Below are 24,539 nucleotides of genomic sequence, written 5' to 3' on the forward strand. Positions count from 1 at the left end.
AGACACTCTAATGGTGCGTTCAGCAAGATGTACCACTCTCTGCAGGGCGCTGCAATCCCAAGCTGTGCCATTTCCTAAGGGGATGATGCTACCTGTTGGAACACTCTCTACGGCTGAAGAGCAGAAGGCCATCAAATTCCCGCAGCTGACAAAGGAAGTACGGTTATTGTCTGGATTTCCTTTAGAATGTGTTGGATGTCGACAGACCATGAGGTCCTCAGTAATGCAAAGCTTGCAACCCTCTCCACAGGCTGCCCAGTGATATTTAGTGCAGTGAAGGCCTAACTGCTGCTATGCTGTCTCCTAGTTGTAAGACCCTAGTCTACCTGATTTAGGTAGGTCTGTTCATTGTTGTTATTGATCAGACCCACCACCACTCTCATCTTTACTGGAGATGGAGGTGTGACATGCAGTCATGTGTGTACATGTTATACAGCAGGGGGTTCGAAACACAGCCATGGGAGGCACCTGTGCTGATGGTAAATCGGAACACATGTGACTGGTTGGTGTGGAAGTTGAGTAGGGTCCTCATCTTCATGACCAGTGTGAGGGGGGCTGGTGCTGAATGCTGAACAATAGTTAATAAACAGCCAACAGCATTCTCACATAATTCCACATCCAAGTGGGTTATAGCGGTGTGCAGGATGTTGGAGATGGCACTGTTTCTGGACCTGTTGGCTCTTTATAGCGAATTGGAGTGGGTCGAAAGAGAGCTTGGCAAGGATGAGCAAATAAAACTAGAAAAGCATTTCCTGAAGGAAATACAGTGCATGAAAATGCAAAAAAGTATTATTATAGTTGGAATGACTGAACAGTTAAATAGGTGGATAGTTTAAATTATTTGCTAGGTATGAGGTTTAATATAGTTGGAATGACTGAACAGTTAAATAGGTCCGCTTTAACCCTCTCTGGTCTCATTCTCTTAATATAAGACTACACATCCTGTTCAACTGTTTCAACTGTTCAGTCATTCCAACTATATTAAACCTCATCTACCTAGCAAATAATTTAACCATTTAAACTATCCACCTATTTAACTGTTCAGTCATGGGGAAATTTTGAGTAGTTTTTAATAAATAGTTTAAAAAGTATAAAAGTTACAAAGATGAAAAATACATGTCCTAAGTAAGACCTACGTAACATAGTTTGAATGAAGTTTCAACGTTAAACGGTTGAAGCTGCATTACTTGCGTTAGAAGAAGAACTAGAAAACGCAATTCCAGGGAATTACCAGTGCATGAAAATGCAAAACATATGGTGTGAAATATATTGTTATGAAATATATTGGATTCTAATTGCTTAACGGCAGTCTTAATAGAGCCATATTGTATGCTTAAAGCCTGAGACAGAGTATATAGTTTAAAATTGTAGATAGTGTAATGGATGTTGATAGACAGAAAGTTCAATGGATGTTGATAGGCAGATTGTTTAATGGATGTTGATGGATAGTTTAATGGGTGGATGAGTGAATGGTTTGAAGAGGATGAATGGATAGAAAGTTGGATGAAATGTGCCTTATATCCTTGTAGAATGGAGAGTCACAGAGAGAGTTGGCCTAGTTCAGCAGAAAGCAGCTGATACAGGTGCAATCAGTTGAACTGATTCTTTGATGGGGCCTAGATGAGCAGCTGGAAGTTGATACAGGTGCAAATCAAGTTAGTTAGTCCATTGTGATGTCATCAGCCTAATGTTAAGTCTATGGGGAAAGTAGTTTGAGTAGTTTTTAATAAATAGTTTAAAAAGTATAAAAGTTACAAAGATGAAAAATACATTGCCCAGATGTCCTAAGACCTACGTAACATAGTTTGAATGAAGTTTCTACGTTAAACGGTTGAAGCTGCAATTAAAAAAGAATAATAAGAAGAAGAAGAAGCCTAGGAAGAACAGTACAGTGCATTTTCATGCACTGTAATAAGAAGAGGCCTAGGAAGAGCAGTATAGTGCATTTTCATGCACTATAATGAACAACACTCATCACTGTTGAGATCAAGGCCACCAGGTGGTAGTCATGATGGCCTTTTGGCCTTTTGGCCTTTTCACGGGAACAATAATTGACTGTTAAAGCATGAGGTTAAAATGTGTAAATCCTCTTCAACCTTCTCTGGCAAAACTTTCTACAGCTCTGCTGTAGGTTTAAAGAAAGAATCTTTGATACAGTTATGTAAGTATGCCATCTTGTGGTGACTTAGAGTAATTACATTGGATCATTTCCTGTTTCTTCATAAACGGAAATGTCGTCATATTGTTGCGCGATTCTGGAGCGTTATCGTAAACACGTAGCTACTGGGTACCTGAGTGAAGACTAAACTTCGAAAAATGGAGGAGCTGGGAGAAGATGAGCTTAAAAAGCTCGAATACTTGTCTTTGGTTTCTAAAGTTTGTACAGAACTTGACAACCATCTGGGCATAAGCGACAAAGATCTTGGTATGTTTGATAATTACTAAGTTAGCTAAAGTTAGCTGCCCATCGCCATACAGCACATTTCGTTTACTAGCTAACACGCTTATAAACAGCTAACCTTGCATAGCTAGGTAACATGATTTGTGCGCACAACAGTTATCTTTAAACTTCATTTTACTTCACTGGACATTAAGGGATGTGGTCGTCATGACTGTCCAAGTCTGCGGACTTAACGTTAAGTGCCTTGTTGTCCAAAGTTGGGTAACATTATGCTGCCTTTGTTTATTTTGTGGCTTCATGGAAGCTAGAGAGCTAACAGTTGCCTACCCTTAGTTAACGTCAGAGCCTGTTTATTTCTCTGTTACTGTTTTATCAAACCATTTTAGACTGCAAATCAAATTGACCGTAAACATAGTCGGCCTCTGATCAACATGTCCGTAAATCGTGTAATAATAAACGCACTAGGCTTTGTGGACACTTAAGTAAATAGCCACTGAAATTAGCTAGTTCAGGAAGTCACTGTTGTGGCAAATTCCATATTGCGTTATATTGAAGATGAAGTATGGTAGATTGTCAGATACGATTACAGTCTTTTCTCTATCTTCAGCGGAGTTTGTCATCAGTTTAGCGGAGAAGAACACGACATTTGATGCCTTTAAGTCAGTCCTGTTGAAAAATGGAGCTGAATTTACGGTATGTGTGATTTGACTGTTCTGTAAGTTAATACCGAAAATATCATTTTGGTATTTGTGTACTAACATGTATTGCTATACGTTTATGTTCCTCAGGACTCTCTCGTCAGTAATTTACTTCGTCTCATCCAAACAATGCGACCACCATCAAAAAGTTCAACATCTAAAGAACAAGGTCATTATATGTTATATAATGTCATATTTTGTGACAGATGAATTGCCTTCTAATCATTCTAATACTCTGTACCTTACATTTTTTCTTGATCTTTTGTTTTGCACACACAGAACCTGCTGTTAAAGTGAAGACAGAAAAGGACAAGCTCCGGGAGATGTTCCCCGGTTTATGTAAACCTGACAATCCAGACACTACTAAAGTGAGTTTTGATGCACTACACACACACACACACACACACACACACGTCTGCCTTGAGTTATGCCATAATGCCATATTGTAGTTGTGATAAGTGTTGGATTATGAAACCTCGAACGGTCATTGTATTCAGAATGTTTTGGTTAAAAATAAACTTAAATGTTACCATATTGATTATATCCAACAGAATTTGCTGGATGAAGATGATGTGAAGATAGCTGAAGAGGCTATGAAAGAGCTGGAGATGTTCATGCCCAGTATTAGTGGAACAGACTCGAAAAGCAGCAAGAAAAGGTATGAATGTGTTTTCACAAATTTACATCAATCAAATTGTTTTGAAAGCATGCTCAGATATTTTTGTCTATCATTATATCCTGTAAATACAGCTTTCACTCCTCTAGTAATATCTTAAAACATTTCTTCACGTAAGGTCTGAGACTGGAACCAGCAGGAGGAGGAGGAGCAGGAGCCGAAGCAAAGACAGAGAAAGAACCCGAGACAGAGACAGGGACAGGGACAGAGATCGTCATAGGGATCGCGGGGACCGCGACAGAGATCGCGATAGAGATCGAGACAGAGACAGGGATAGAGACAGAGATCGGGACCGGAGGCGACACCACCGTTCCAGATCCCGATCCCGGTCTCGCTCACGGGACAGGGATCGGGAGCGCCGACACGAGAGACCCAGGGTGAGGGAGAGCCGGTGGCGCTCCAAGAGTCGCTCCGCCAGCCCGCAGAAGGACTCTGACCGCTGGAAGGACAAACACGTGGACCGGCCCCCTCCCGAGGAGCCCGCTGTGGGAGACATCTACAGCGGCAAAGTCACCAGCATCATGCAGTTCGGTTGCTTTGTGCAGCTCGAGGGACTGAGGTTAGTTGCAGAGTAATTGAGATGCACTCAGTGACTCGTGGGCTTTTGGATGAAGGGATGTGTGTTCATTCCATGTTCAGATTCATAGAATGTTGCCGTTTGTGTGCACAGGAAACGCTGGGAGGGCTTGGTTCACATTTCTGAGCTCCGGCGCGAGGGCAGAGTGGCCAATGTGGCGGACGTAGTCACCAAAGGCCAGAGAGTGAAGGTCAAGGTGCTGTCTTTCACTGGCTCCAAGACCAGCCTCAGCATGAAGGTAAGAGAGGAGGAAGAAGCTGAGATGATATGCCACAACAGCCCAGTTCAGTCCTATGACAATGTCACATGTAAAACTGGAGTTATGGCATTTCCCAATTGGATGTAGCAAAAGATGGCAACAAAATAAGCACATTAAAATCATCAATAGATATTTTTTGTGTTCAGAGACACCCTTAGATTGTAAGTAACTGAACATTACAGGAAAGTTCAAGTCATCATCCTCTTGGCATGTTTGTCGAATCATTATTAATATGGAAAGATTTCTTTAAATATGACACTTGCGTTAATAAATGGGTTTATTATTCTCATAGGACGTAGACCAGGACACAGGAGAGGACTTGAACCCCAATCGACGTAGGAATGCTGGACCTGATGGTGAGGAGACCGCCATGAGGAACCCGGACCGACCCACCAACCTCAACCTGGGCCACGCACCTGAGCTGGAGGACGACAGCCTTGAGCGCAAGAGGCTGACCAAGATATCAGACCCAGAGAAGTGGGAGATCAAACAGGTAATCCTATCTAAAAAGCAATATCTCTTAATGTATTTCTTCCCCAGTTTACCCATAGACTCTAGCTACAGGTCTTACTTAAATCAATGATTTGAAGGAGATAAATTTGAGCAAACATTTGTTTTGTTCCCACTGGGTGGCACCAGTGTACCATGGTCCATTTGTTCTCCCAGCATGTTCACCATCCACCCAGTGTGAACTTTTTGCACGTTGGCTTAATGTGCTTTTGCCATTATCACTCTCCTCAGATGATCGCCGCCAATGTATTGTCCAAAGAGGAGTTTCCTGACTTTGATGAGGAAACGGGTATCCTTCCTAAGGTGGATGACGAGGAAGGTATTGTGCTGTTTGTTTATAATTGTGCTGTGTTGTTTGGACCAGAGGGATCAGAGGCAAAGCAGGTCAACTCGTGTGTCCCTCTTTGTTCCTTCTAGATGAGGATCTGGAGATTGAGCTTGTGGAGGAGGAGCCGCCGTTCCTCAGAGGTCACACCAAACAGAGCATGGACATGAGCCCTGTCAAAATAGTCAAGGTGTGGACGCTACAAATTTGATTAGTCTATGTGTTGCAGCTGAGGACAGCCCGAGAGTGCAAAAAGTGATTGAAAATGTGTTTGAGAAATTTGAAGCCAGAATGCTGGTTGTAAGAAGTTGGCATGGAATATATAATATATAGCTGTGCCCTGATCTGTTTGAGTTCTTCCAAAGCGGTTGTCTTAAAATAAGTTGGCGTGGGGTGTATAAAATGTACTGCATATTTTTCAATTTGAATTTATCGAAAGAGTAACACGTTTCATTTCATTTCGTCTCCTTCAGAACCCGGACGGATCTCTGTCCCAGGCCGCCATGATGCAGAGCGCCCTGGCCAAGGAGCGGAGGGAGGTGAAGCAGGCCGCACGCGAGGCCGAGATGGACTCCATCCCCATGGGCCTCAACAAACACTGGGTGGACCCCCTGCCTGACGGTAAGAGCCTTATCCACACAGAACAGAACAGAACAGAACTTGAGGGCTCCTAACAATGCTGTTGAAATTCTGAGAACTCAATATTAATATTATGATTCTATTTTGTAAATGCGGTATTAGATCATTTATTACTGTATATGTGACATTTGTTCCCATCATAACCAACTGGTCACATAAGAGTCAATCAGCAGGGAATCTTTACAGCACCAGACATCCTTTCGGTCAGCTTGAAACGGCTGCTTATGTGAGCCCCAAGGCCACTGATAGCCATCTAGGCTTTCGAAGCTCTCGCTGGTCCTCCCGGCTTGAGGTACTCTGGCCTGGCCGCTGTGTGACTCATCGTCCGGAGTAGGCGCTTTATCATAATCGCTAATCTCCTAACAAAACACACTTCCCTCTCTCTCTCTCTCTCTCTCTCTCTCTCTATTTTTCTCTCTCTCTCTCTCTCAGCTGATGGCCGGCAGATCGCAGCCAACATGAGGGGCATTGGCATGATGCCCACCGACATCCCTGAGTGGAAGAAGCACGCCTTCGGAGGAAACAAGGCCTCCTACGGCAAGAAGACTCAGATGTCCATTTTGGAGCAGAGAGAGAGTCTCCCCATCTTCAAGCTGAAAGAGCAACTCATTCAGGTCTGTCAAAAATAGTCAGTCAACAATGTCTCCTCCCTGTGCCTATGATGAGTGATGATTTTTGGCCTGTATTAGTGACCCATTGTGGTTTCAAGTATCATTCAGTGTACAACATCCATATGATAGATTTCACCTGCTTGTATCACTCTGGCCTGTATGTCTATATCTGGCTCGTATTAAGTGACTGTGAAACGACTAAGACTAGATGGACTATTAGCTAACCTTTTGATAGATCATGAAACAATACTGTAAAATGACTTGTTAGAAGTAACTTAACCAATCTTAACTAAACTATACAATAAAATCTGTCCGTACTAATGACAGTGAAGGCTGTGGAGTAACTGTAATCTCTTGCCGTGTCTATCCCAGGCTGTCCATGATAACCAGATCCTGATTGTGATTGGTGAGACCGGCTCAGGGAAGACCACCCAGATCACCCAGTACCTGGCTGAGGCCGGCTACACCACCAGGGGCAAGATCGGCTGCACCCAGCCCAGAAGAGTGGCCGCCATGTCTGTGGCCAAGAGGGTGTCCGAGGAGTATGGTTGTTGTCTGGGACAGGAGGTCGGCTACACCATTCGTTTTGAGGACTGCACAAGCCCGGAGACGGTCATCAAGTACATGACAGACGGTATGCTGCTCAGAGAGTGTCTAATTGATCCGGACCTCGGTCAGTATGCCATCATCATGTTGGACGAGGCCCACGAACGGACCATCCACACAGACGTTCTCTTTGGCCTGCTCAAGAAGGTATGCACTTAAGGGTCCATACCCATATTCAGTAGACATGCAGAAATACTGTTGCAAGTGGTGCACTGGTAGTTTTGGGCTTCACTAAATGCTTCCCATTGTTCTCCATCAGACCGTCCAGAAACGCACGGACATGAAGCTGATCGTCACCTCTGCCACGCTGGACGCTGTAAAGTTCTCTCAGTATTTCTACGAGGCGCCCATCTTCACCATTCCCGGCCGCACATACCCTGTGGAGGTGCTCTACACCAAAGAGCCTGAGACGGACTACCTGGATGCCAGTCTGATCACAGTCATGCAGATCCACCTGACTGAACCCCCAGGTAAGCTTTCCTCTAATAATTTACTCTATCATTATAAGGGCTCTATTTTGACAACAGTAACAGCACCAATGGCCACACTGGGTTTTTCATGTCTTTTATGTTCCACTCACAATGGTAACAGTTCCATAGTTCTAGTTACTGATCAGTAGTCATTGTCAGCCACATCAATGCCCTGACCAGTTGGGGTCAAGCAAACCAGGGTCAAATACACATCCACATCAGAAATCACACCCAAATTGGCCATTTTGTCCTTTACTGGAGCCAAAACAGAGCCCTAGACACCTAACCCCCTCTCCTGCAGGTGATGTCCTGGTGTTCCTGACAGGTCAGGAGGAGATCGACACGGCCTGTGAGATTCTGTACGAGCGCATGAAGTCTCTGGGTCCAGATGTTCCTGAGCTCATCATCCTCCCGGTGTACTCGGCTCTGCCCAGCGAGATGCAGACCAGGATCTTTGACCCAGCACCCCCTGGCAGCAGAAAGGTGTGAAGCCTGATTCTCTCTCTCTCTCTCTCTCTCTCTCTCTCTCTCTCTCTCTCTCTCTCTCTCTCTCTCTCTCTCTCTCTCTCTCTCTCTCTCTCTCTCTCTCTCTCAAGAATGCTTTATTGGCATGACAAGCTCACTTATATTGCCAAAGCAGTTATACAATAAATCTGAACACATACATGTCAGTAGATTTTCATAGGAATAAAATAAATAGGTAAAATGTAGTGTATGATGCAGTGTCTCTCTCTCTCTCGTCTTGCGTGTCTTCAGTATGCTGGATCATGTATCTGTTCTCGTGCTCCCCCTTGTCTTAGGTCGTCATTGCTACCAATATTGCTGAGACCTCTCTAACCATTGATGGTATCTATTATGTGGTGGATCCTGGCTTTGTCAAGCAGAAAGTGTACAATTCTAAGACTGGTATTGACCAGTTGGTGGTGACTCCGATCTCTCAGGTAAGACATCTAAGTCAAATTTTCTTTAAATCTTTTTTCCTCTGAATACAACAATTGAAACATTGAAGATCAGTGTTCCTTTATTGTATACCTATCACTTGTTTGGTCTGAAACAGAGTTAAACATTCACATCTGAGGACCAGGTTCAATTAGTAGTGTCCGCTTATGGTCAGGTCCTCCACTTAGCACCTGTGTTGTTTGACCTCCCTCAGGCCCAGGCTAAGCAGCGTGCAGGCAGAGCCGGTAGAACAGGCCCTGGAAAATGCTACAGGCTGTACACAGAGAGAGCCTACAGAGACGAGATGCTGACCACCAACGTGCCCGAGATCCAGAGAACCAACTTGGCCAGCACTGTGCTCTCTCTGAAGGTAGGGCTCCTCTATTTAGAATGCTGCTGAATTCCTTTTCCGTCCTTTTTCGTTGAGAGTCAAGTTCTGAGTAATAATTGAATAATCTAATCTTGGTCAAACTATTGCTTTATCTCTTTAAGATTACTTGCACCACCTATCATTATGGAATGTAAATTGTTCCCGTTATTCCGTCTTAAAAACCCAGTGTTTCATTCATTCATTCATTCATTCATTCATTCATTCATTCATTCCTCCTCTTTCTGTTCAGGCCATGGGTATCAATGACCTGCTGTCCTTCGACTTCATGGACGCCCCTCCCATGGAGACCCTCATTACAGCGATGGAGCAGCTCTATACCCTGGGAGCTTTGGATGATGAGGGGCTGCTCACACGTCTTGGTCGCAGAGTGAGACATCTCCCTGTGTTGTTGTTGTTGTAGGTGGTGGTGGTGGTGTTGTTGCTGTTTCTGTTTCTTGCGATTGACTTTTTACAATCTATAGGTTATTTGTGAAGTCTTGTCAAGTCTGAATTCTGTACTCAAATCTCTCTACCATCCTCCTTTTCTCTCTCCTTAGATGGCAGAGTTTCCCTTGGAGCCCATGTTGTGTAAGATGCTCATCATGTCAGTGCACTTGGGCTGCAGTGAGGAGATGTTGACTATTGTGTCCATGCTGTCTGTGCAGAACGTCTTCTACAGGCCAAAGGTTTGCACTATTACATGGAAATGTAATCATTTCAAATCATTACATGAAATCTTTAGAAACTGGACTGTAGTAGTATTTGACAACAATCTGTCACCACCTTTTTTCCAGGACAAGCAAGCTCTAGCTGACCAGAAGAAGGCCAAGTTCCATCAGCCAGAAGGAGATCACTTAACCTTGCTGGCCGTCTACAACTCCTGGAAGAACAACAAATTCTCCAACCCCTGGTGCTATGAGAACTTCATCCAGGCCCGTTCCCTGCGCAGAGCACAGGATATCCGCAAACAGATGTTGGGTATCATGGACCGGTAAGGAATTCTTGGTGAAGTCCCCATGCAGAGTGGCTTACCTGTCTGATGCATAATTGTTGTGTGTGCGTGTATGTGTCCTTAAAAGGATATAGACCATTAGGTGCTCAGTTTCAGAGCTTTTCTTCTCTCCAACAGACATAAATTGGATGTGGTTTCATGTGGAAAGGCCACTGTTCGTGTGCAGAAAGCCATTTGCAGTGGTTTCTTCCGTAATGCTGCCAAGAAAGACCCACAGGAGGGCTACAGGACACTCATCGACCAGCAGGTGGTCTACATTCACCCCTCGAGTGCCCTCTTCAACCGACAACCAGAGTGGTGAGTTGGTGGACTTGGTAGTCTTTATTCTCAACTGTAGAGGAACATGAAAGCAAGGCCTCATATCCCAAGTTCTTGTTAGGTGGAGCAGGACATTTGAAGTTACGTCCGTCATGTTTTTGAAAGTTGGAACTACTGTCCAAGTTTATAAATGGGCATAATGTTTTTTACAAATGATGGCTGTAGCCTAATTGTGTGTAAACATCAGTGTTAAAACAAAACATTTACAATACTGTTGTCAGTGCCTTTTCTTTAAAGTGGATGTAAACAGGGAGGTTCATTGATAATTCTGTAGAGGGCAATTGGGTTTAAAATATACTTGCTTGGTCAATTCTCTGACCTGAATATGTTTTTACTGAATGGTCTCCGAGGATGTTTTGGTGTACTGTGTTGGTTTGCTTTCTATAAACACAATAACTTTTCTCTTTCATGATCTGATGGTTTTCTTTTCTCTACTAGGGTGGTGTACCACGAGCTGGTGTTGACCACAAAGGAATACATGCGTGAGGTGACCACAATTGACCCACGTTGGCTGGTGGAGTTTTCTCCGGCTTTCTTTAAAGTGTCCGACCCCACGCGCCTCAGCAAGCAGAAGAAGCAGCAGCGCCTGGAGCCACTGTACAACCGATACGAGGAGCCCAACGCCTGGAGAATTTCCAGAGCCTTCCGCAGACGATAGTCTCTCAATACTTCTGCATGAACTACCAGCGGTCCTGTTTATTGTAAGAGCACTCCAGTATCACACAGGTGTTGCGTCACAACGAAGTCCTTCTGTAAATAAATGTAAAACTTATTTTATGTTCACTGTTAGCCATTTCTCTGACTATTGCAGACTTTAAATGCTTGGGATCTTACTTTGGAATAATGTTTTTATCAAGAGTGAAACTGCTTATCTGCTTTTTTAGATATTTTAGTTGCTAAGATCACACCAGTGTACAAAAGGCTGGCAAAGTCCAATAAAATGCCTAAGAAACAGACCAACTTATAAATGTCAATACTTCATTATTTGGGGGGTGGGGGCTTGTGTTTGTTTTACCTTCTGTGGAACAGTAGTGCCCATGATATCAAAAGTTCCCACAAGGGTTTGTTTTCCTTTTTAAATATGGACCATGTGCACTGTTATGTTCTCTGTTAAACAGGGTGAACTGTCGGAGAATGTTGTGAACTACCCCTTTCTATGTTTATTAAAATGGTGGCTCTTACTCTACTTTGGAGTGTCTTCTTTGATGAATTGTTTATTGTTGAGGTGTTTGGTAGCGTGAGAGGGGGCGTCATTCATCATGTTTAAGTTCCGCAGCAAAAGGTGAAGTTACAGACATGCGCGTTTGATATGTGGTATGCTTGGTAACAACAGCGAAAGATGGCGGAAAACAAGCTAGTGGAGCTACAAAGGCTCGAGTACTTGTCTATGGTGTCTAAAGTTTGCACAGAACTCGATAACCATTTAGGATTAAACGACAAAGATCTAGGTAAGCTCTCATCTCATATATTCTTGCACAACGGATACATGTGACCAGTGTTAGCTAGCAAACTTACTGGAGCAGCTGAATGCTAGGTTGTCTTGTTTTGCTAAGACAAAACATGAACACTTACGCTGTCTGTCTGCTTTTAGAGTACGTACGTAAGTGTCAATGTCGATCTCACTTTATTAGTAGCACTATAAATGTGTCTGTATAAAAGTTGTCTGAACTTGGTTTTGTTTGCTAGCAAGTGATGGTAAGCAGTACAATTGTGTGCTAATGCTAGCATTAGAGGCCCTGTGGTGTCTGTTGCTGGATAGCATCATGCTCGAGTTACATTTATTTAGGGTTACCCTGTGGGATCGATTATGAAAGTAACAATACCTGGGATATGCCCTAGGTATTGAGGCTCATGTCAGTGTTTGTTAACTGGGGTTTACTACATCATGCTCACTGATCTCTAAAGAAGATTCTTTAGAGATCAGTGATCATGCTAGTTGCCTGTCTCGTCATCTATCAGTGAGGAACCTACGTTACTTGTACGTTTTGTTTCATCTTCACCACTTGCCAGCCTGGCAGCATGGGGAAACCCAGGCTAACTTGCCCTGACGATTTCCAAAACACTGTATCCACTACGTATTTTAGTGAGTAGGGGCCTGCATATCTCCCATTGGTGTGCACAGCGTACAATACAATTTTTGAGAAGTGGTAGAGAAAAACTCCCTTGTATCATGTCACATTTTGAAAATGAAGAACTGATGACAACCTGATGTTATTTTCACTTTCAGCTGAGTTTATCATCAGTCTGGCTGAAAAACATCAGACATTTGATTGTTTCAAAGCAGCTCTGCTCAAAAATGGAGCAGACTTCACAGTAAGTACAAAAAATTGTGAAACTCAGAACCATGAATCTGTTCTTAATATCACAGTGTCACATTAGCTTCTGTTTATGTTTTCCAGGACTCACTTGTCACCAATTTGCTGCGTCTCATTCAGACAATGCACCCATCAGCTACTCCATCCACCAGCAAAGGTGATAATAACTAACTAAAAAACAAACAAAAAAGCACTCCGACATGCATTAAAATGTTTAAAAACTTAAATGCTTGCTTTCTGTTCATTACTGGCTTTACTGTTTCTAGCCTCAGAGAACTCGGGAAATCCAAAAGGCGACGGCGACAAGCGTAGGGAGATGTTCCCTGGTCTCTGTTTACCAGACAACCCATCCGCAAGGGTAAGATCCAATATTATAAAATGTTTGTATCACACAGCCATTGTTCTGACACAGTCCCAACAAACTTTACCTCACTATTTCCATTACATATTCTGGATATGTGACACAGCTTCAACAATAAAATATTTACTGACTTATGAAGATGGAAGCCATTTTTATTCAGAATATAATACTATGTGTAATATCTGTTTTAGACTATGTTTGATGAAGATGGAAGCCATTTTTATTGAAAATGGAATACTATGTGTAATATCTGTTTTAGACTATGCTTGATGAAGATGGAAGCCATTTTTATTGAGAATGTAATACTCTGTGTATCTGTTTTAGACTATGCTTGATGATGCCAAGGTGGCTGCAGATGCTATGAAGGAGCTGGAGATGTTCATGCCCAGTATTCAAGAAACACCAAGTACAGTCAAGTAAGGATACACCAAACCATTTATTTTCAAGCAGTCCTACATAGAAAAAAAGATAATATTGGTTTACAAGTTGTAGTTTTGTTGTGTGTTAATCGACATTCCTGAAACATATCCTTTCCCAATATTCAAGGCCCGAAAATGAAGGTGGAGCCAGAAAGAGGAGTCGCAGTCGAAGCAGAGAGCGGGACCACAGGAGACGCTCCCGCTCCCGCTCCAGGTCCCGGTCTCGCTCACCAAAAGTTGAGCGGAAGAGGGTGCGTAAGTCCCGCTGGGACATGGACAGCGATGCCTGGAGGGAGAGGGACAGGCACGTGGACCGGCCGCCCCCAGAGGAGCCAGTGGCTGGAGACATCTACAACGGCAAAATCAGCAGCATCATGCAGTTTGGTTGCTTTGTGCACTTGGAGGGTCTGAGGTAGGTTTTCGACCTCTTTCATCATATGCAGCTAAACGAACTTTTTCATTCAGGTGGTGCTGTCTGGAGTACCAATGTGTGTACTATGTGGATGTCCAGAGAATAGGAGTGGAGTGTGTTTTGTGTGTGTGTGTGTGTGTGTGTGTGTGTGTGTGTGTTAAAGCTGCAGTTGGCAAGATTTTCTTGGATCATATTCACTGAAACCGACACTATGCTCCGACAGAACAACATAAATCCGCCGGTTTTAGAAAAAAACTCTCACTTCTACCTCCACCTAGAGCCTGTTATTTGTTTTGGAAAAATCCCCTCAATCTGTCAGACTTGCCAACTGCAGCTTTAAGGGTGGGGGGTCCTGTGCTGTGGCACCCACACTCAAGCATTGTTTTACTGCTCATTACAGAGGTGTATGTGAGTGTTCCACTTATACTACGTTCCATATGATGTCCTTTTCAGAAAACGTTTTGAAGGCTTGGTGCATGTCTCAGAATTACGCAAAGAAGGAAGAGTGGCCAACGTGGCGGATGTGGTCAGCAAAGGTCAAAAGGTCAAAGTCAAAGTGTTGTCCTTCACAGGGACCAAAACCAGTCTCAGTATGAAGGTAAGAATGGGAAGACACATTGACCCCTAATAGTACTTTAGAGATCAGCCATTTTTGTCAAGTTGCATTTCTTTAATTAATCTGCCAATCCATTTAACTTGAACTGCTCGATTCAAGTCGATTGATCTCGATTTAACTTACATGACCACATTTAACTACATTACATGCCTCCTTATCTCCAGGATGTGGACCAGGAAACTGGTGAGGACCTGAACCCAAACCGCAGGAAGAATCTTTTAGGAGAGGGCACAGAGGATGCCATGAGGAACCCTGACCGACCAGTGGACCTAAACTTGACCCAGGTACCCGAGCTGGAGGAAGACACTATGGAGCGCAAGAGGCTGACCAAGATAACTGACCTGGAGAAGTGGGAGATCAAACAGGTACACTGTCCTTCCAGCTGTTAAATTCTCTTCCACTAGGTGGCAGCATTAATTTGTGTGTGGAGGTGCTGCCCTTCTTGGAGTTCTTAGAATCGGCCGGTGAAATAGATATGTTTTTCTCTTACAACCCCCTTGAACTGTTTGAAATGGCTCAAGAGATATATATGAATAATTGTTCATTTTCATTTTAACAGCCTCTGTTTATTGACGTTAAGCATTATCTTTGTCCATCTTTATCTTTGTATAGATGATTGCTGCTAATGTTTTATCTAAAGAGGACTACCCTGAGTTTGATGAGGAAACAGGCATTCTACCAAGAATAGACGATGAAGAAGGTACGTATCGCACTGGGAAATTCTGCTTATTTATTCACTGTTTATTTATCGACTGTACTAGTTATACACCACTGTTCCAAGTATATTCCACTATTATATATGTCTGATAGCCCTCTCTGTGGCTGGATGTTTATTTTCATGTGACTCCTACTTGTGGTCCCTTAGATGAGAATTTAGATGTGGAGCTGGTTGAAGAGGAGCCCCCCTTCCTCAGAGGACGCACTAAATTCACCATGAACTTGAGTCCTGTCAAGATAGTCAAGGTGTGCTGCCATTCTCCTCGCCTTATCCCCCCCCCCCCCCCTCCATTCAGTTATGCTGCTATTGACTCTAATCTACAAACTGACCAATCTGACTTACAAAATGAAACTGTTGCTGACTGTAATGATCACACGCGCTTCTCACTGAAACCTAATGACTCACCACTTCCTCTTCTCTTTTTATGTTTTTTGTGAGTTGGCTAAAAATATTGCCGTTAGAGCTGATCTCTCTCTGATTTATTTGAATTCTTCGAAATGAGTATCACAGTTCACGTTGTCTCCTCCAGAACCCGGACGGCTCTCTGTCCCAGGCCGCCATGATGCAGAGCGCCCTGTCCAAGGAGCGGAGGGAGGTGAAGCAGCAGGCACGCGAGGCCGAGATGGACTGTATCCCTCTGGGTCTCAACAAGCACTGGATCGACCCTATGCCTGATAGTAAGTGTCTCGCCCCCCCCCCCACTGCCCAGATGCTGGATCAATACTCTCCACAGCGCCTCGTCAGCAGACCACACCAAGCCATTTGGAGTCCTAAACGAAGGGACATAATGATACTGTTAATTGTATTGTTACCACAGATACAACAGCCTCTCGAATTAAGGAGTATTTGATAGATGAATAACAATCAATAGCGCAAATGGAATACCCCCAAACGTTGTCAGTCCCATAAAGAATATTGTCCAGTGTTTAGAGCGATGGCGCTCAATCTTCATTTAGGAGGGGTGGCTGGTGCTGAGTCAGGAGCGAGCCAGCCGAAGGCTGCAGAAGCCTGGGCCACTCCCATCCCGTCCCATCCCGTCGTGCCTCCTCAATCACCCGGCTCACTTGAGAGTGCCAGACATCCTCTCCTCTCGTCTCGAGGAGAGGGAGATTTTTCTTTACTGCCCCACACACCCCCCACCCCACCCCACCCCACCCCACCTCGGTGCGAGAGCCCTCGGGGCCCCTACTGATGGCCAGCTCATTTCCTTCAGCTCTGGTGCCCTGGTACTCTACCCAACCCCCACACACACACACACACACACACACAGAGACCATGCCCTGAAGTGCCAGTGCCACTGTCCCTGCATACGAGTCAGCGTCCGGTAGGGCAAATAGGGAATGGGGTGATGGTAGTCATGGGGGAAGGGAATGGTGGTCAGTTATCATAATTGCCCATCTCGAAACTAACACACTTCCTCTTTTCCCACCCCTCCTCCCCCAGTGGAGGGCAGGCAGATCGCCCAGAACATGAGGGGCATTGGCATCATGCCCGACATAGACGTGCCGGAGTGGAAGCGCTACGCCTTCGGCGGCAACACGGTCTCGTACGGGAAGAAGACCCAGATGACCATCATCGAGCAGCGAGAGAGCCTGCCCATCTTCAAGCTAAAGGAACAGCTGCTTCAGGTGCACAGGCTCAGCAGCTCAGCGTTCTCATATACTCTCCCCTTTTGTTGTCAACATCGGCTAGGGTTTAATTTTTCCAAACAGTCCGGCACTGACTGACACTTTTTTCCAAAAAGTGTGACAACAGCAAATTTGTTAGTGTCTGGTTTCCTGTATTATGATAAGTGAGTGAATTCTCATCGTGCTTAGTCGACTGAATGACCTAGCCATTGGAAAAATTTCAGAGACATTGTCAAACTATTTTGTCAGCCTATATGATCAGATACATCAGTCAAAATGACAGCGTTACTACTCACATTTGCTACTTGGCTGATGTTATCTCAGGTAATCCTACATGGATGACATTGTTATCTCAGATAATGCTAAGGCTGATATATACATGTGTTGTAATCTGCCATGTCCCAGGCTATCCATGATAACCAGATCCTGATTGTAATTGGTGAGACGGGCTCAGGGAAGACCACCCAGATGACCCAGTACCTGGCTGAGGCCGGCTACACCACCAGGGGCAAGATCGGCTGCACCCAGCCCAGAAGAGTGGCAGCCATGTCTGTGGCCAAGAGGGTGTCCGAGGAGTACGGTTGCTGTCTGGGACAGGAGGTACAGTAACTCATAAGTTCATATTTTAGCCGTGTCTTATACATTGATTTTGCAAAATTTCTTCAGCTATGAGGTTAATACACGGGGGCAGTTAATATGGTTTTGTTTCTTTTAACTTGCATACAACGCTGTCCTGCGGCTTATACACAAGGTGGCTAATACACCGGAAATGATTGTATGTTTTACATGTGATCAAGTTAGCTTCCATTTGTCAACAGCATAAAATAAAATATGTGTTTTTCATTTCTTCTTACTATGAACTATATTGAAAAGATGTATGTCAGGAACAACGATTTCAGGAATATCTGAGTTTTCTTCAGAATAAAAAGTAAAAAAAAATAATTGTTAAAGACTAGCACATCACAGTGGCATTATTGTTGAAAGACTTAAAGCTAAATGAATGTCATGGCACTCTGTATAGGTGGGATACACCATGCGTTTTGAGGACTGCACCAGCACTGAGACGGTCATCAAGTACATGACCGATGGTATGCTGCTCCGAGAGTTCCTCATCGATCCTGCGCTCTCACAGTACTGCGTCATGATGCTGGACGAGGCCCACGAAAGGAACATCTACATCGACATTCTCTTCGGCCTCCTTAAAAAGGTACGCGAGTCAGTGTTTAATGTTTTTGTATTCAGTAGTCGACCGCTGAGGTTGAGGTTATTTGTGACTTGAGGTTCAGGTAATTTGTAGCCGGCAGAAGTGATGTTGAATCTATTCTGCATTCAACACGCAATGCACTCTCTCCTGCTCGTTAAATAATATCATTTAACTGATGTGAAAAAAAAACACATTGTTCCCTTTATCCTCAGACTGTGCAAAATCGCAAAGACATGAAACTGATCGTCACCTCTGCCACGCTGGACGCTGTAAAGTTCTCTCAGTATTTCTACGAGGCGCCCATCTTCACCATTCCCGGCCGCACATACCCTGTGGAGGTGCTCTACTGCAAAGAGCCTGAGACGGACTACCTGGATGCCAGTCTGATCACAGTCATGCAGATCCACCTGACTGAACCCCCAGGTAAGCTTACCTCCTTAATGCGACCCATACATTAGAAGACTTTGACAAGATTTGGGAAAGATTTTTTGAAAGATTGGAGTCTTTTAACTAATGCCCCCCCATTCAAACTTTACTCAAAAGACTACACCAGTTCAAGAATCTTGCCCAAATCTTGTCAAAGTCTTCTGGTATAAAGATGGCTTTACTAGTATTTGTTAGCACTTAAAATGTTCAAGGAAGTAATAAGTAATACTATATTTGACTAGTACTAGAGGATCGCCAGAGCAACACAGATGTTTAATGCATAGGTGCACAGCAATAAATTACATTTCGATGTTTACTACATCTTCGTCAGAGTTCATTAAATGGACTATTTGAATGGACTCTGTGTACCTATGCATTAAAACTTAGAAATAAGTAAACATCTGTGTTGCTTATCCTCTTGTACTAGTACGAGACTGTTCCTTCCCATAAATGCACCAAATGTCCGCAGAAGCACTGAAGAATTACCCTTTCTGATATTAGTGTTTAACAATTGTAGACGGCAATAATGGCTCATCTTCACTGACACTAAGTCTGTGTGCCCTGCTTTGCTCTCCCTCTCCGTTCTCCTGCAGGTGATGTCCTGGTGTTCCTGACGGGTCAGGAGGAGATCGACACGGCCTGTGAGATTCTGTACGAGCGCATGAAGTCTCTGGGTCCAGATGTTCCTGAGCTCATCATCCTCCCGGTGTACTCGGCTCTGCCCAGCGAGATGCAGACCAGGATCTTTGACCCAGCACCCCCTGGCAGCAGAAAGGTGTGAAGCTTGATTCTCTTTCTCTCTTTTTCTCTCTCTCTCTCTCGTTCCTTCTTTGTCTTCCTTTTTCCACTGGCTCTTACTGTCTGACTTCACCACCTTTTTTTTTGAGCTAACGGAAAATGTTGTCATTTGTAGGTGGTTATTGCCACTAACATCGCAGAGACATCCCTCACCATTGATGGCATCTATTATGTGGTGGACCCAGGCTTTGTCAAGCAAAACGTCTACAACTCTAAAACTGGCATTGACCAGCTGGTGGTGACGCCTATCTCACAGGTACACAAGCCTGCATAACTCACAAGGCTTTAATCTAAAATGCTTTCAGATGTGTCGATTTGGTTTAGCATTCACTCGTTAACCCCTCTGACTGATGACCTTTGACCTTTCCCCCAGGCCCAGGCTAAGCAGCGTGCAGGCAGAGCTGGTAGAACAGGCCCTGGTAAATGCTACAGGCTGTACACAGAGAGAGCCTACAGAGACGAGATGCTGACCACCAACGTGCCCGAGATCCAGAGAACCAACTTGGCCAGCACTATGCTGTCACTTAAGGTACTCAATCATCTGACCAGCTCTCATGCTTAGTGTTGAGAAACCCCAGTGTCAAGTACACTAAGATTAATAACACTTGGTTAGATTTTTATTAGATAAGCAGTTTTTGCAGTGAAGCATTGTGATTTATCAGTCTTATTACTTTATATGTATTTCACTTCTCATTTTGAAAATTGTGAAATGTCAAACAGTGATGTGAACTTTTGGCCGGACATTTTCCACCTGCCCTCATCCCCAGTGCCAGAACTGAACATGATCACTTAATAAGTCTGACCCTTGTGTAATGACGCCGACCTTAATTTGAGGTCATGCACCTGTTTGGATGTGCTCAGGTCAGGGCTCAAAGTTAACTTTTAAAAGTGGTTACCAGCTTGGCAACCAGGTATGAGGTTTTGGTTGCCAAAGCCAACCAAATCTGGTTGCCACTTGTAACAATTTGGTAGCCAAGGGCAACCATTAATGTGGAGCCCTGGCTCCAGGGCCTCAGGGTGGTTGTTGGAACATAAGCCCCAATCACCATGCATCTTTGTTTCATATGTCAACCACAACCTTACACATTTCTTTTTTGCACCACCTTGTTTTGAACACTGCCATTATCAGTGCACCATCAGGCAGCCGATAAAGATCACAGAGATCAAGCTCACAGACCAGTAGTGTTACTGTCTAAATGACCTCTCTGATATGCACATTAAGTGTTCTTTTTCACTCTCGCTCAGGCCATGGGTATCAATGACCTGCTGTCGTTTGACTTCATGGACGCCCCTCCCATGGAGACCCTGGTGACTGCGATGGAGCAGCTCTATACCCTGGGAGCCTTGGATGATGAGGGGCTGCTCACACGTCTTGGCCGCAGGGTGAGATTTCCATTTCTCTGTGTATGCAAAAGCACTGCTGTATGAGGCACAATTGAAACAACATGGGCCCTCAGATGGTGGGATTTTTGGAATCATTCTCTGATGAGATGTGATGTAGATATGATGCACGATGAGTATTGTATCATGTGGAATGGTCAGATAACGTAACCTGACTTGCAGAACTGAACAAGTTTGTTTGTGTTGTAATGTAATGATGTAGAATGAGGACAGGAAATGTGATGCAAAGCATATCTCATACAAACTCTGTATACCACTCTTTTTTTTCATCTTTTTTTCTTCCTTTCTTCTCTCTTTCTTTCTGTCCTTCTCAGATGGCGGAGTTCCCCCTGGCCCCCATGTTGTGTAAGATGCTTATCATGTCAGTGCATCTGGGCTGCAGCGAGGAGATGTTGACCATTGTGTCCATGCTGTCTGTGCAGAATGTCTTCTACAGACCAAAGGTACTGGTGTTGTCATGTTACTATGGAGAAATGTGTGGCAACAATGAAAATGCCGTTTACAGGAAATGTTCTCATGATGCTGTTCCAAGCAACTGGTTCTGTCATACTTAGATTATACTTAGTCTGTTTGTGAGAAGATTGCTCAAGTCTAGACCTCTTGGAACTGTAAAGTAGAATTGCCTTACAAAGACGTTTTTAAGTCGTCTATTTATCATCTTTCTGGCTATTGTATGTTTTTTTTGCAAAGGATAATATATTAATGCGGGTATTTTTTTTATTTTTTTCAACTCTAATTTAATTTCCTTTCAGGATAAGCAAATGCAAGCAGATCAGAAGAAAGCCAAGTTTCACCAGCCAGAAGGAGATCACCTTACTCTGCTGTCAGTCTACAACTCCTGGAAGAACAACAAATTCTCCAACCCCTGGTGTTTCGAGAACTTCATCCAGGCCAGATCGCTGCGCCGCGCACAGGATATCCGCAAACAGATGCTGGGCATCATGGACCGGTAAAAAATTCTCAGATATCGTACTGACTATAACTTTGCAAATGGCAGATTTTGAAAATGGTATTAAGTTATGTAGCCATAGCCATATGGCCCAGTCACTGCATGCTTTCCATGTAAACCTTGCTTGGCTGATCATATTGATTGGGCATATCTGCTATAAGATATTTAATGTCACACCTTAAACAGATTATGATGGTGTAATGCCTTGAGAATGCACTTTGCCGAGGACATTGTGATTGTATCTTCACTATGTTGCCTTTGTCCCCTCATAGACATAAGTTAGACATGGTGTCTTGTGGGAAGGCCACTGTTCGTGTGCAGAAAGCCATCTGCAGTGGTTTCTTCCGTAATGCTGCCAAGAAAGACCCACAGGAGGGCTACCGGACGCTCATCGACCAGCAGGTGGTCTACATCCATCCTGCCAGCGCCCTCTTCAACAGACAACCAGAGTGGTGAGTACTCCGTCCACCATCACAGACCAGGCATGGACACACCTTAAACACTGCAAAAATTAAAATCTTATATTAAGATCAAAACATCTATTTGGTATTGTTTTCAGTATGAAGAGACCTACCTAGCACTCTCCCGAAAGATCATTTTGACCAAATTTAAGAAGACTCTTATCAAGACAAATTTCCTTAAATGTCCTTGATGACTGGCAGACAAATTTGCTTGTTTTCAGGATGAGACATCTTAAAATAAGTCCATTAATTTTACGAGAAAGCGCTAGGTAAGTTTCTTTATACTGAAAACAATCATAACTACATTTTTCTTGATAGAAGATCAGTAACACTTGGTTAGATTTTATTAGTTTTTGCAGTGAGGCATTGTGATTTGTCAGTCGTGTGACTTTCTTGTACACATCTGAATAGAACAGAGGCTGTGTTGATAATAACGTTCATCTTGTCTGGACATTCCCACTCACACAATTTTATTCACAAGGTCCCACTGATGCAGTCAGAAATCTGCCAACACCTTTAGCTGTTTTATTTCCTCAAGTCCATGATTAGTTATTGATATCTCACTAGGAGGGCTGTCTTGATTTCTCCTTATTCAGCATTTGCTGCCTTGCTTGTTTTAACTGGGTAGTCAGATTACAGAAATCTGCATTGGCTTCCTGTGTCACCAACTTTTGAATATTTTCTCGTCACTAGGTTGGTGTACCACGAGCTGGTGTTGACCACTAAGGAATACATGCGCGAGATAACAACTATTGACCCACGCTGGCTGGTGGAGTTCGCGCCGGCTTTCTTCAAAGTGTCCGACCCCACGCGCCTCAGCAAGCAGAAGAAGATGCAGCGACTGGAGCCACTGTACAACCGCTACGAGGAGCCTAACGCCTGGAGAATTTCCAGAGCCTTCCGCAGGCGATAGTCTTGCTTCTCATGATGCACCACACTACAGTCACCACAGCCGTTGTTGTCTTGTCACGGCGAAGGCAGGCCTGGCACTTACTTGTATCTCTTCAGACATTTCCTCGGAGGCAGTGCTGTGCCCAGTGTGAATATAACAGGACACTTTTCCAACATTGCTTTACATCCCAAACCAGCGTTTTCATTTTGCCTTTACAGTTATTCACACATATGAACTTCAAACACCATTGCAAATTAAAAAATGTTATTATTTTGTGGAGGATGTCTTAATGCCGTAATGCTTATTTGTGCATAAATTGTGTTAGCAGATATCAATTCAGATTACTCGACAGATTATGGGGATTTCTGTACTGTGGAACTGTAATTAGTTTTAAGCCGAATCCAGGCCCATATTTGGTGACAAGAATGGGGAACGGAAGGAGGTACTCAATTCAATTATTTTCAATGTGGAAGTCATAATGGGACTGGATATCTCGAACAGATGTTGTGCATGTGCAACTGAATGTGTCTGTGTGTGTGAGAGACAAAGAGAGTGAGAGAGAAAGTGAGTGGAGTAATATATTTATAGATCATAAAAAACTTTTATACTTTGTCGACAGAATCGACAACAGGAAATTGTGTGCTATTGTCTGTACTTTTGCAATACATCAGCTAACCGCAACAACGTCTTGTTCTCCAATGTCTTTAAAGTATTGTAGGATTCTTTTACCACCGTAAGACCTTTATAGTCTATATCCATTAGTTTGACTGGCACCAAGCTTAATGGGTTTTTATTTAATATATTTATCAATAGCTTTTTAGGTTATTTTATGAGTCATATCTGTGGTGGCAGTGAAGGGATATGGAATTGTTTCCTAAAGTTTAAATGAATCCATCAAGCAATATATATGCTAAACTTTACAAAAAAATGGCAAAGTTAAGATTACAGTAGTTTACTGGGTCTTAAAACATCTTTCTGTATAGTACAAATTAACTAGTTAATGCTGTTATCAAAGCTGATGAAAAACAATCCCTGTGCCTAGAATCAACAGTCCTTTCCATGAAAGATTTGGAAGGATTTTTCTAGCTACAAAAAGCTAATTATCATTTTAAAATCTTGCTTTTTTTTGTTGGTCTGTAAGCCATTGACATGTAAATGTCTTATACACTTGAGATTTATAGACATTTTGAGGGTTTGTGTTGCAGGCACTGTATGTTGAGAAGTTGGTTACATATTGCTCAGCCAGTTGAAGTGGGACATGTTCTATCTGTCCAGTCAAGAGTTTTAACGGTTTACGTTGGTTTTATTGACATGTCTCAGTGGTACATAGTGTTCAAGCAAGTTGTCACAAACAACCCTCCATCAAGGGCACAGAGCATTTTTATGTCTTGTTTTATGGGGAAGGAAGGTAATGGAAAACCCCTGCTTTTAGATCCCCACAAACTACTCATTACATTTTCACAACGACTTCCCCTGCTGCCCCACAAATAATCCACAGCCACCTGGTTAGTAGTAATATTGGGTCTTT

At 43.5% G+C, this 24,539-nt stretch overlaps 2 protein-coding genes across 2 annotated transcripts; both read left to right on the plus strand.

Moving 5' to 3' along the window:
• Positions 1-2,256: 2,256 nt before the first annotated feature.
• On the plus strand, positions 2,257-11,592 carry LOC125287875 (ATP-dependent RNA helicase DHX8). Its single transcript, XM_048233939.1, has 22 exons — positions 2,257-2,425; positions 3,009-3,094; positions 3,190-3,268; positions 3,379-3,467; positions 3,651-3,757; positions 3,894-4,334; positions 4,446-4,590; positions 4,904-5,104; positions 5,353-5,440; positions 5,539-5,636; positions 5,920-6,067; positions 6,518-6,699; positions 7,069-7,449; positions 7,562-7,772; positions 8,074-8,255; positions 8,573-8,713; positions 8,926-9,081; positions 9,332-9,469; positions 9,639-9,767; positions 9,876-10,072; positions 10,211-10,390; positions 10,850-11,592. The coding sequence occupies exons 1-22, from the start codon at positions 2,317-2,319 to the stop codon at positions 11,067-11,069; spliced, it is 3,708 nt and encodes a 1,235-aa protein (XP_048089896.1). The 5' UTR covers positions 2,257-2,316; the 3' UTR covers positions 11,070-11,592.
• A 112-nt stretch (positions 11,593-11,704) lies between these two features.
• On the plus strand, positions 11,705-23,290 carry LOC125287876 (ATP-dependent RNA helicase DHX8-like). Its single transcript, XM_048233940.1, has 23 exons — positions 11,705-11,859; positions 12,639-12,724; positions 12,811-12,883; positions 12,993-13,084; positions 13,412-13,503; positions 13,634-13,918; positions 14,372-14,516; positions 14,699-14,899; positions 15,147-15,234; positions 15,400-15,497; positions 15,782-15,929; positions 16,696-16,880; positions 17,286-17,480; positions 17,902-18,087; positions 18,297-18,507; positions 19,104-19,285; positions 19,424-19,564; positions 19,682-19,837; positions 20,554-20,691; positions 21,024-21,152; positions 21,462-21,658; positions 21,931-22,110; positions 22,813-23,290. Exons 1-23 carry the CDS (start codon positions 11,751-11,753, stop codon positions 23,030-23,032), a joined length of 3,537 nt encoding a protein of 1,178 aa, XP_048089897.1. The 5' UTR covers positions 11,705-11,750; the 3' UTR covers positions 23,033-23,290.
• The last annotated feature ends 1,249 nt before the right edge of the window (positions 23,291-24,539 follow it).

The sequence above is a fragment of the Alosa alosa genome, chromosome 22, assembly GCF_017589495.1.
Source record: "Alosa alosa isolate M-15738 ecotype Scorff River chromosome 22, AALO_Geno_1.1, whole genome shotgun sequence".
In the NCBI taxonomy this organism is placed as follows: Eukaryota; Metazoa; Chordata; class Actinopteri; order Clupeiformes; family Clupeidae; genus Alosa; species Alosa alosa.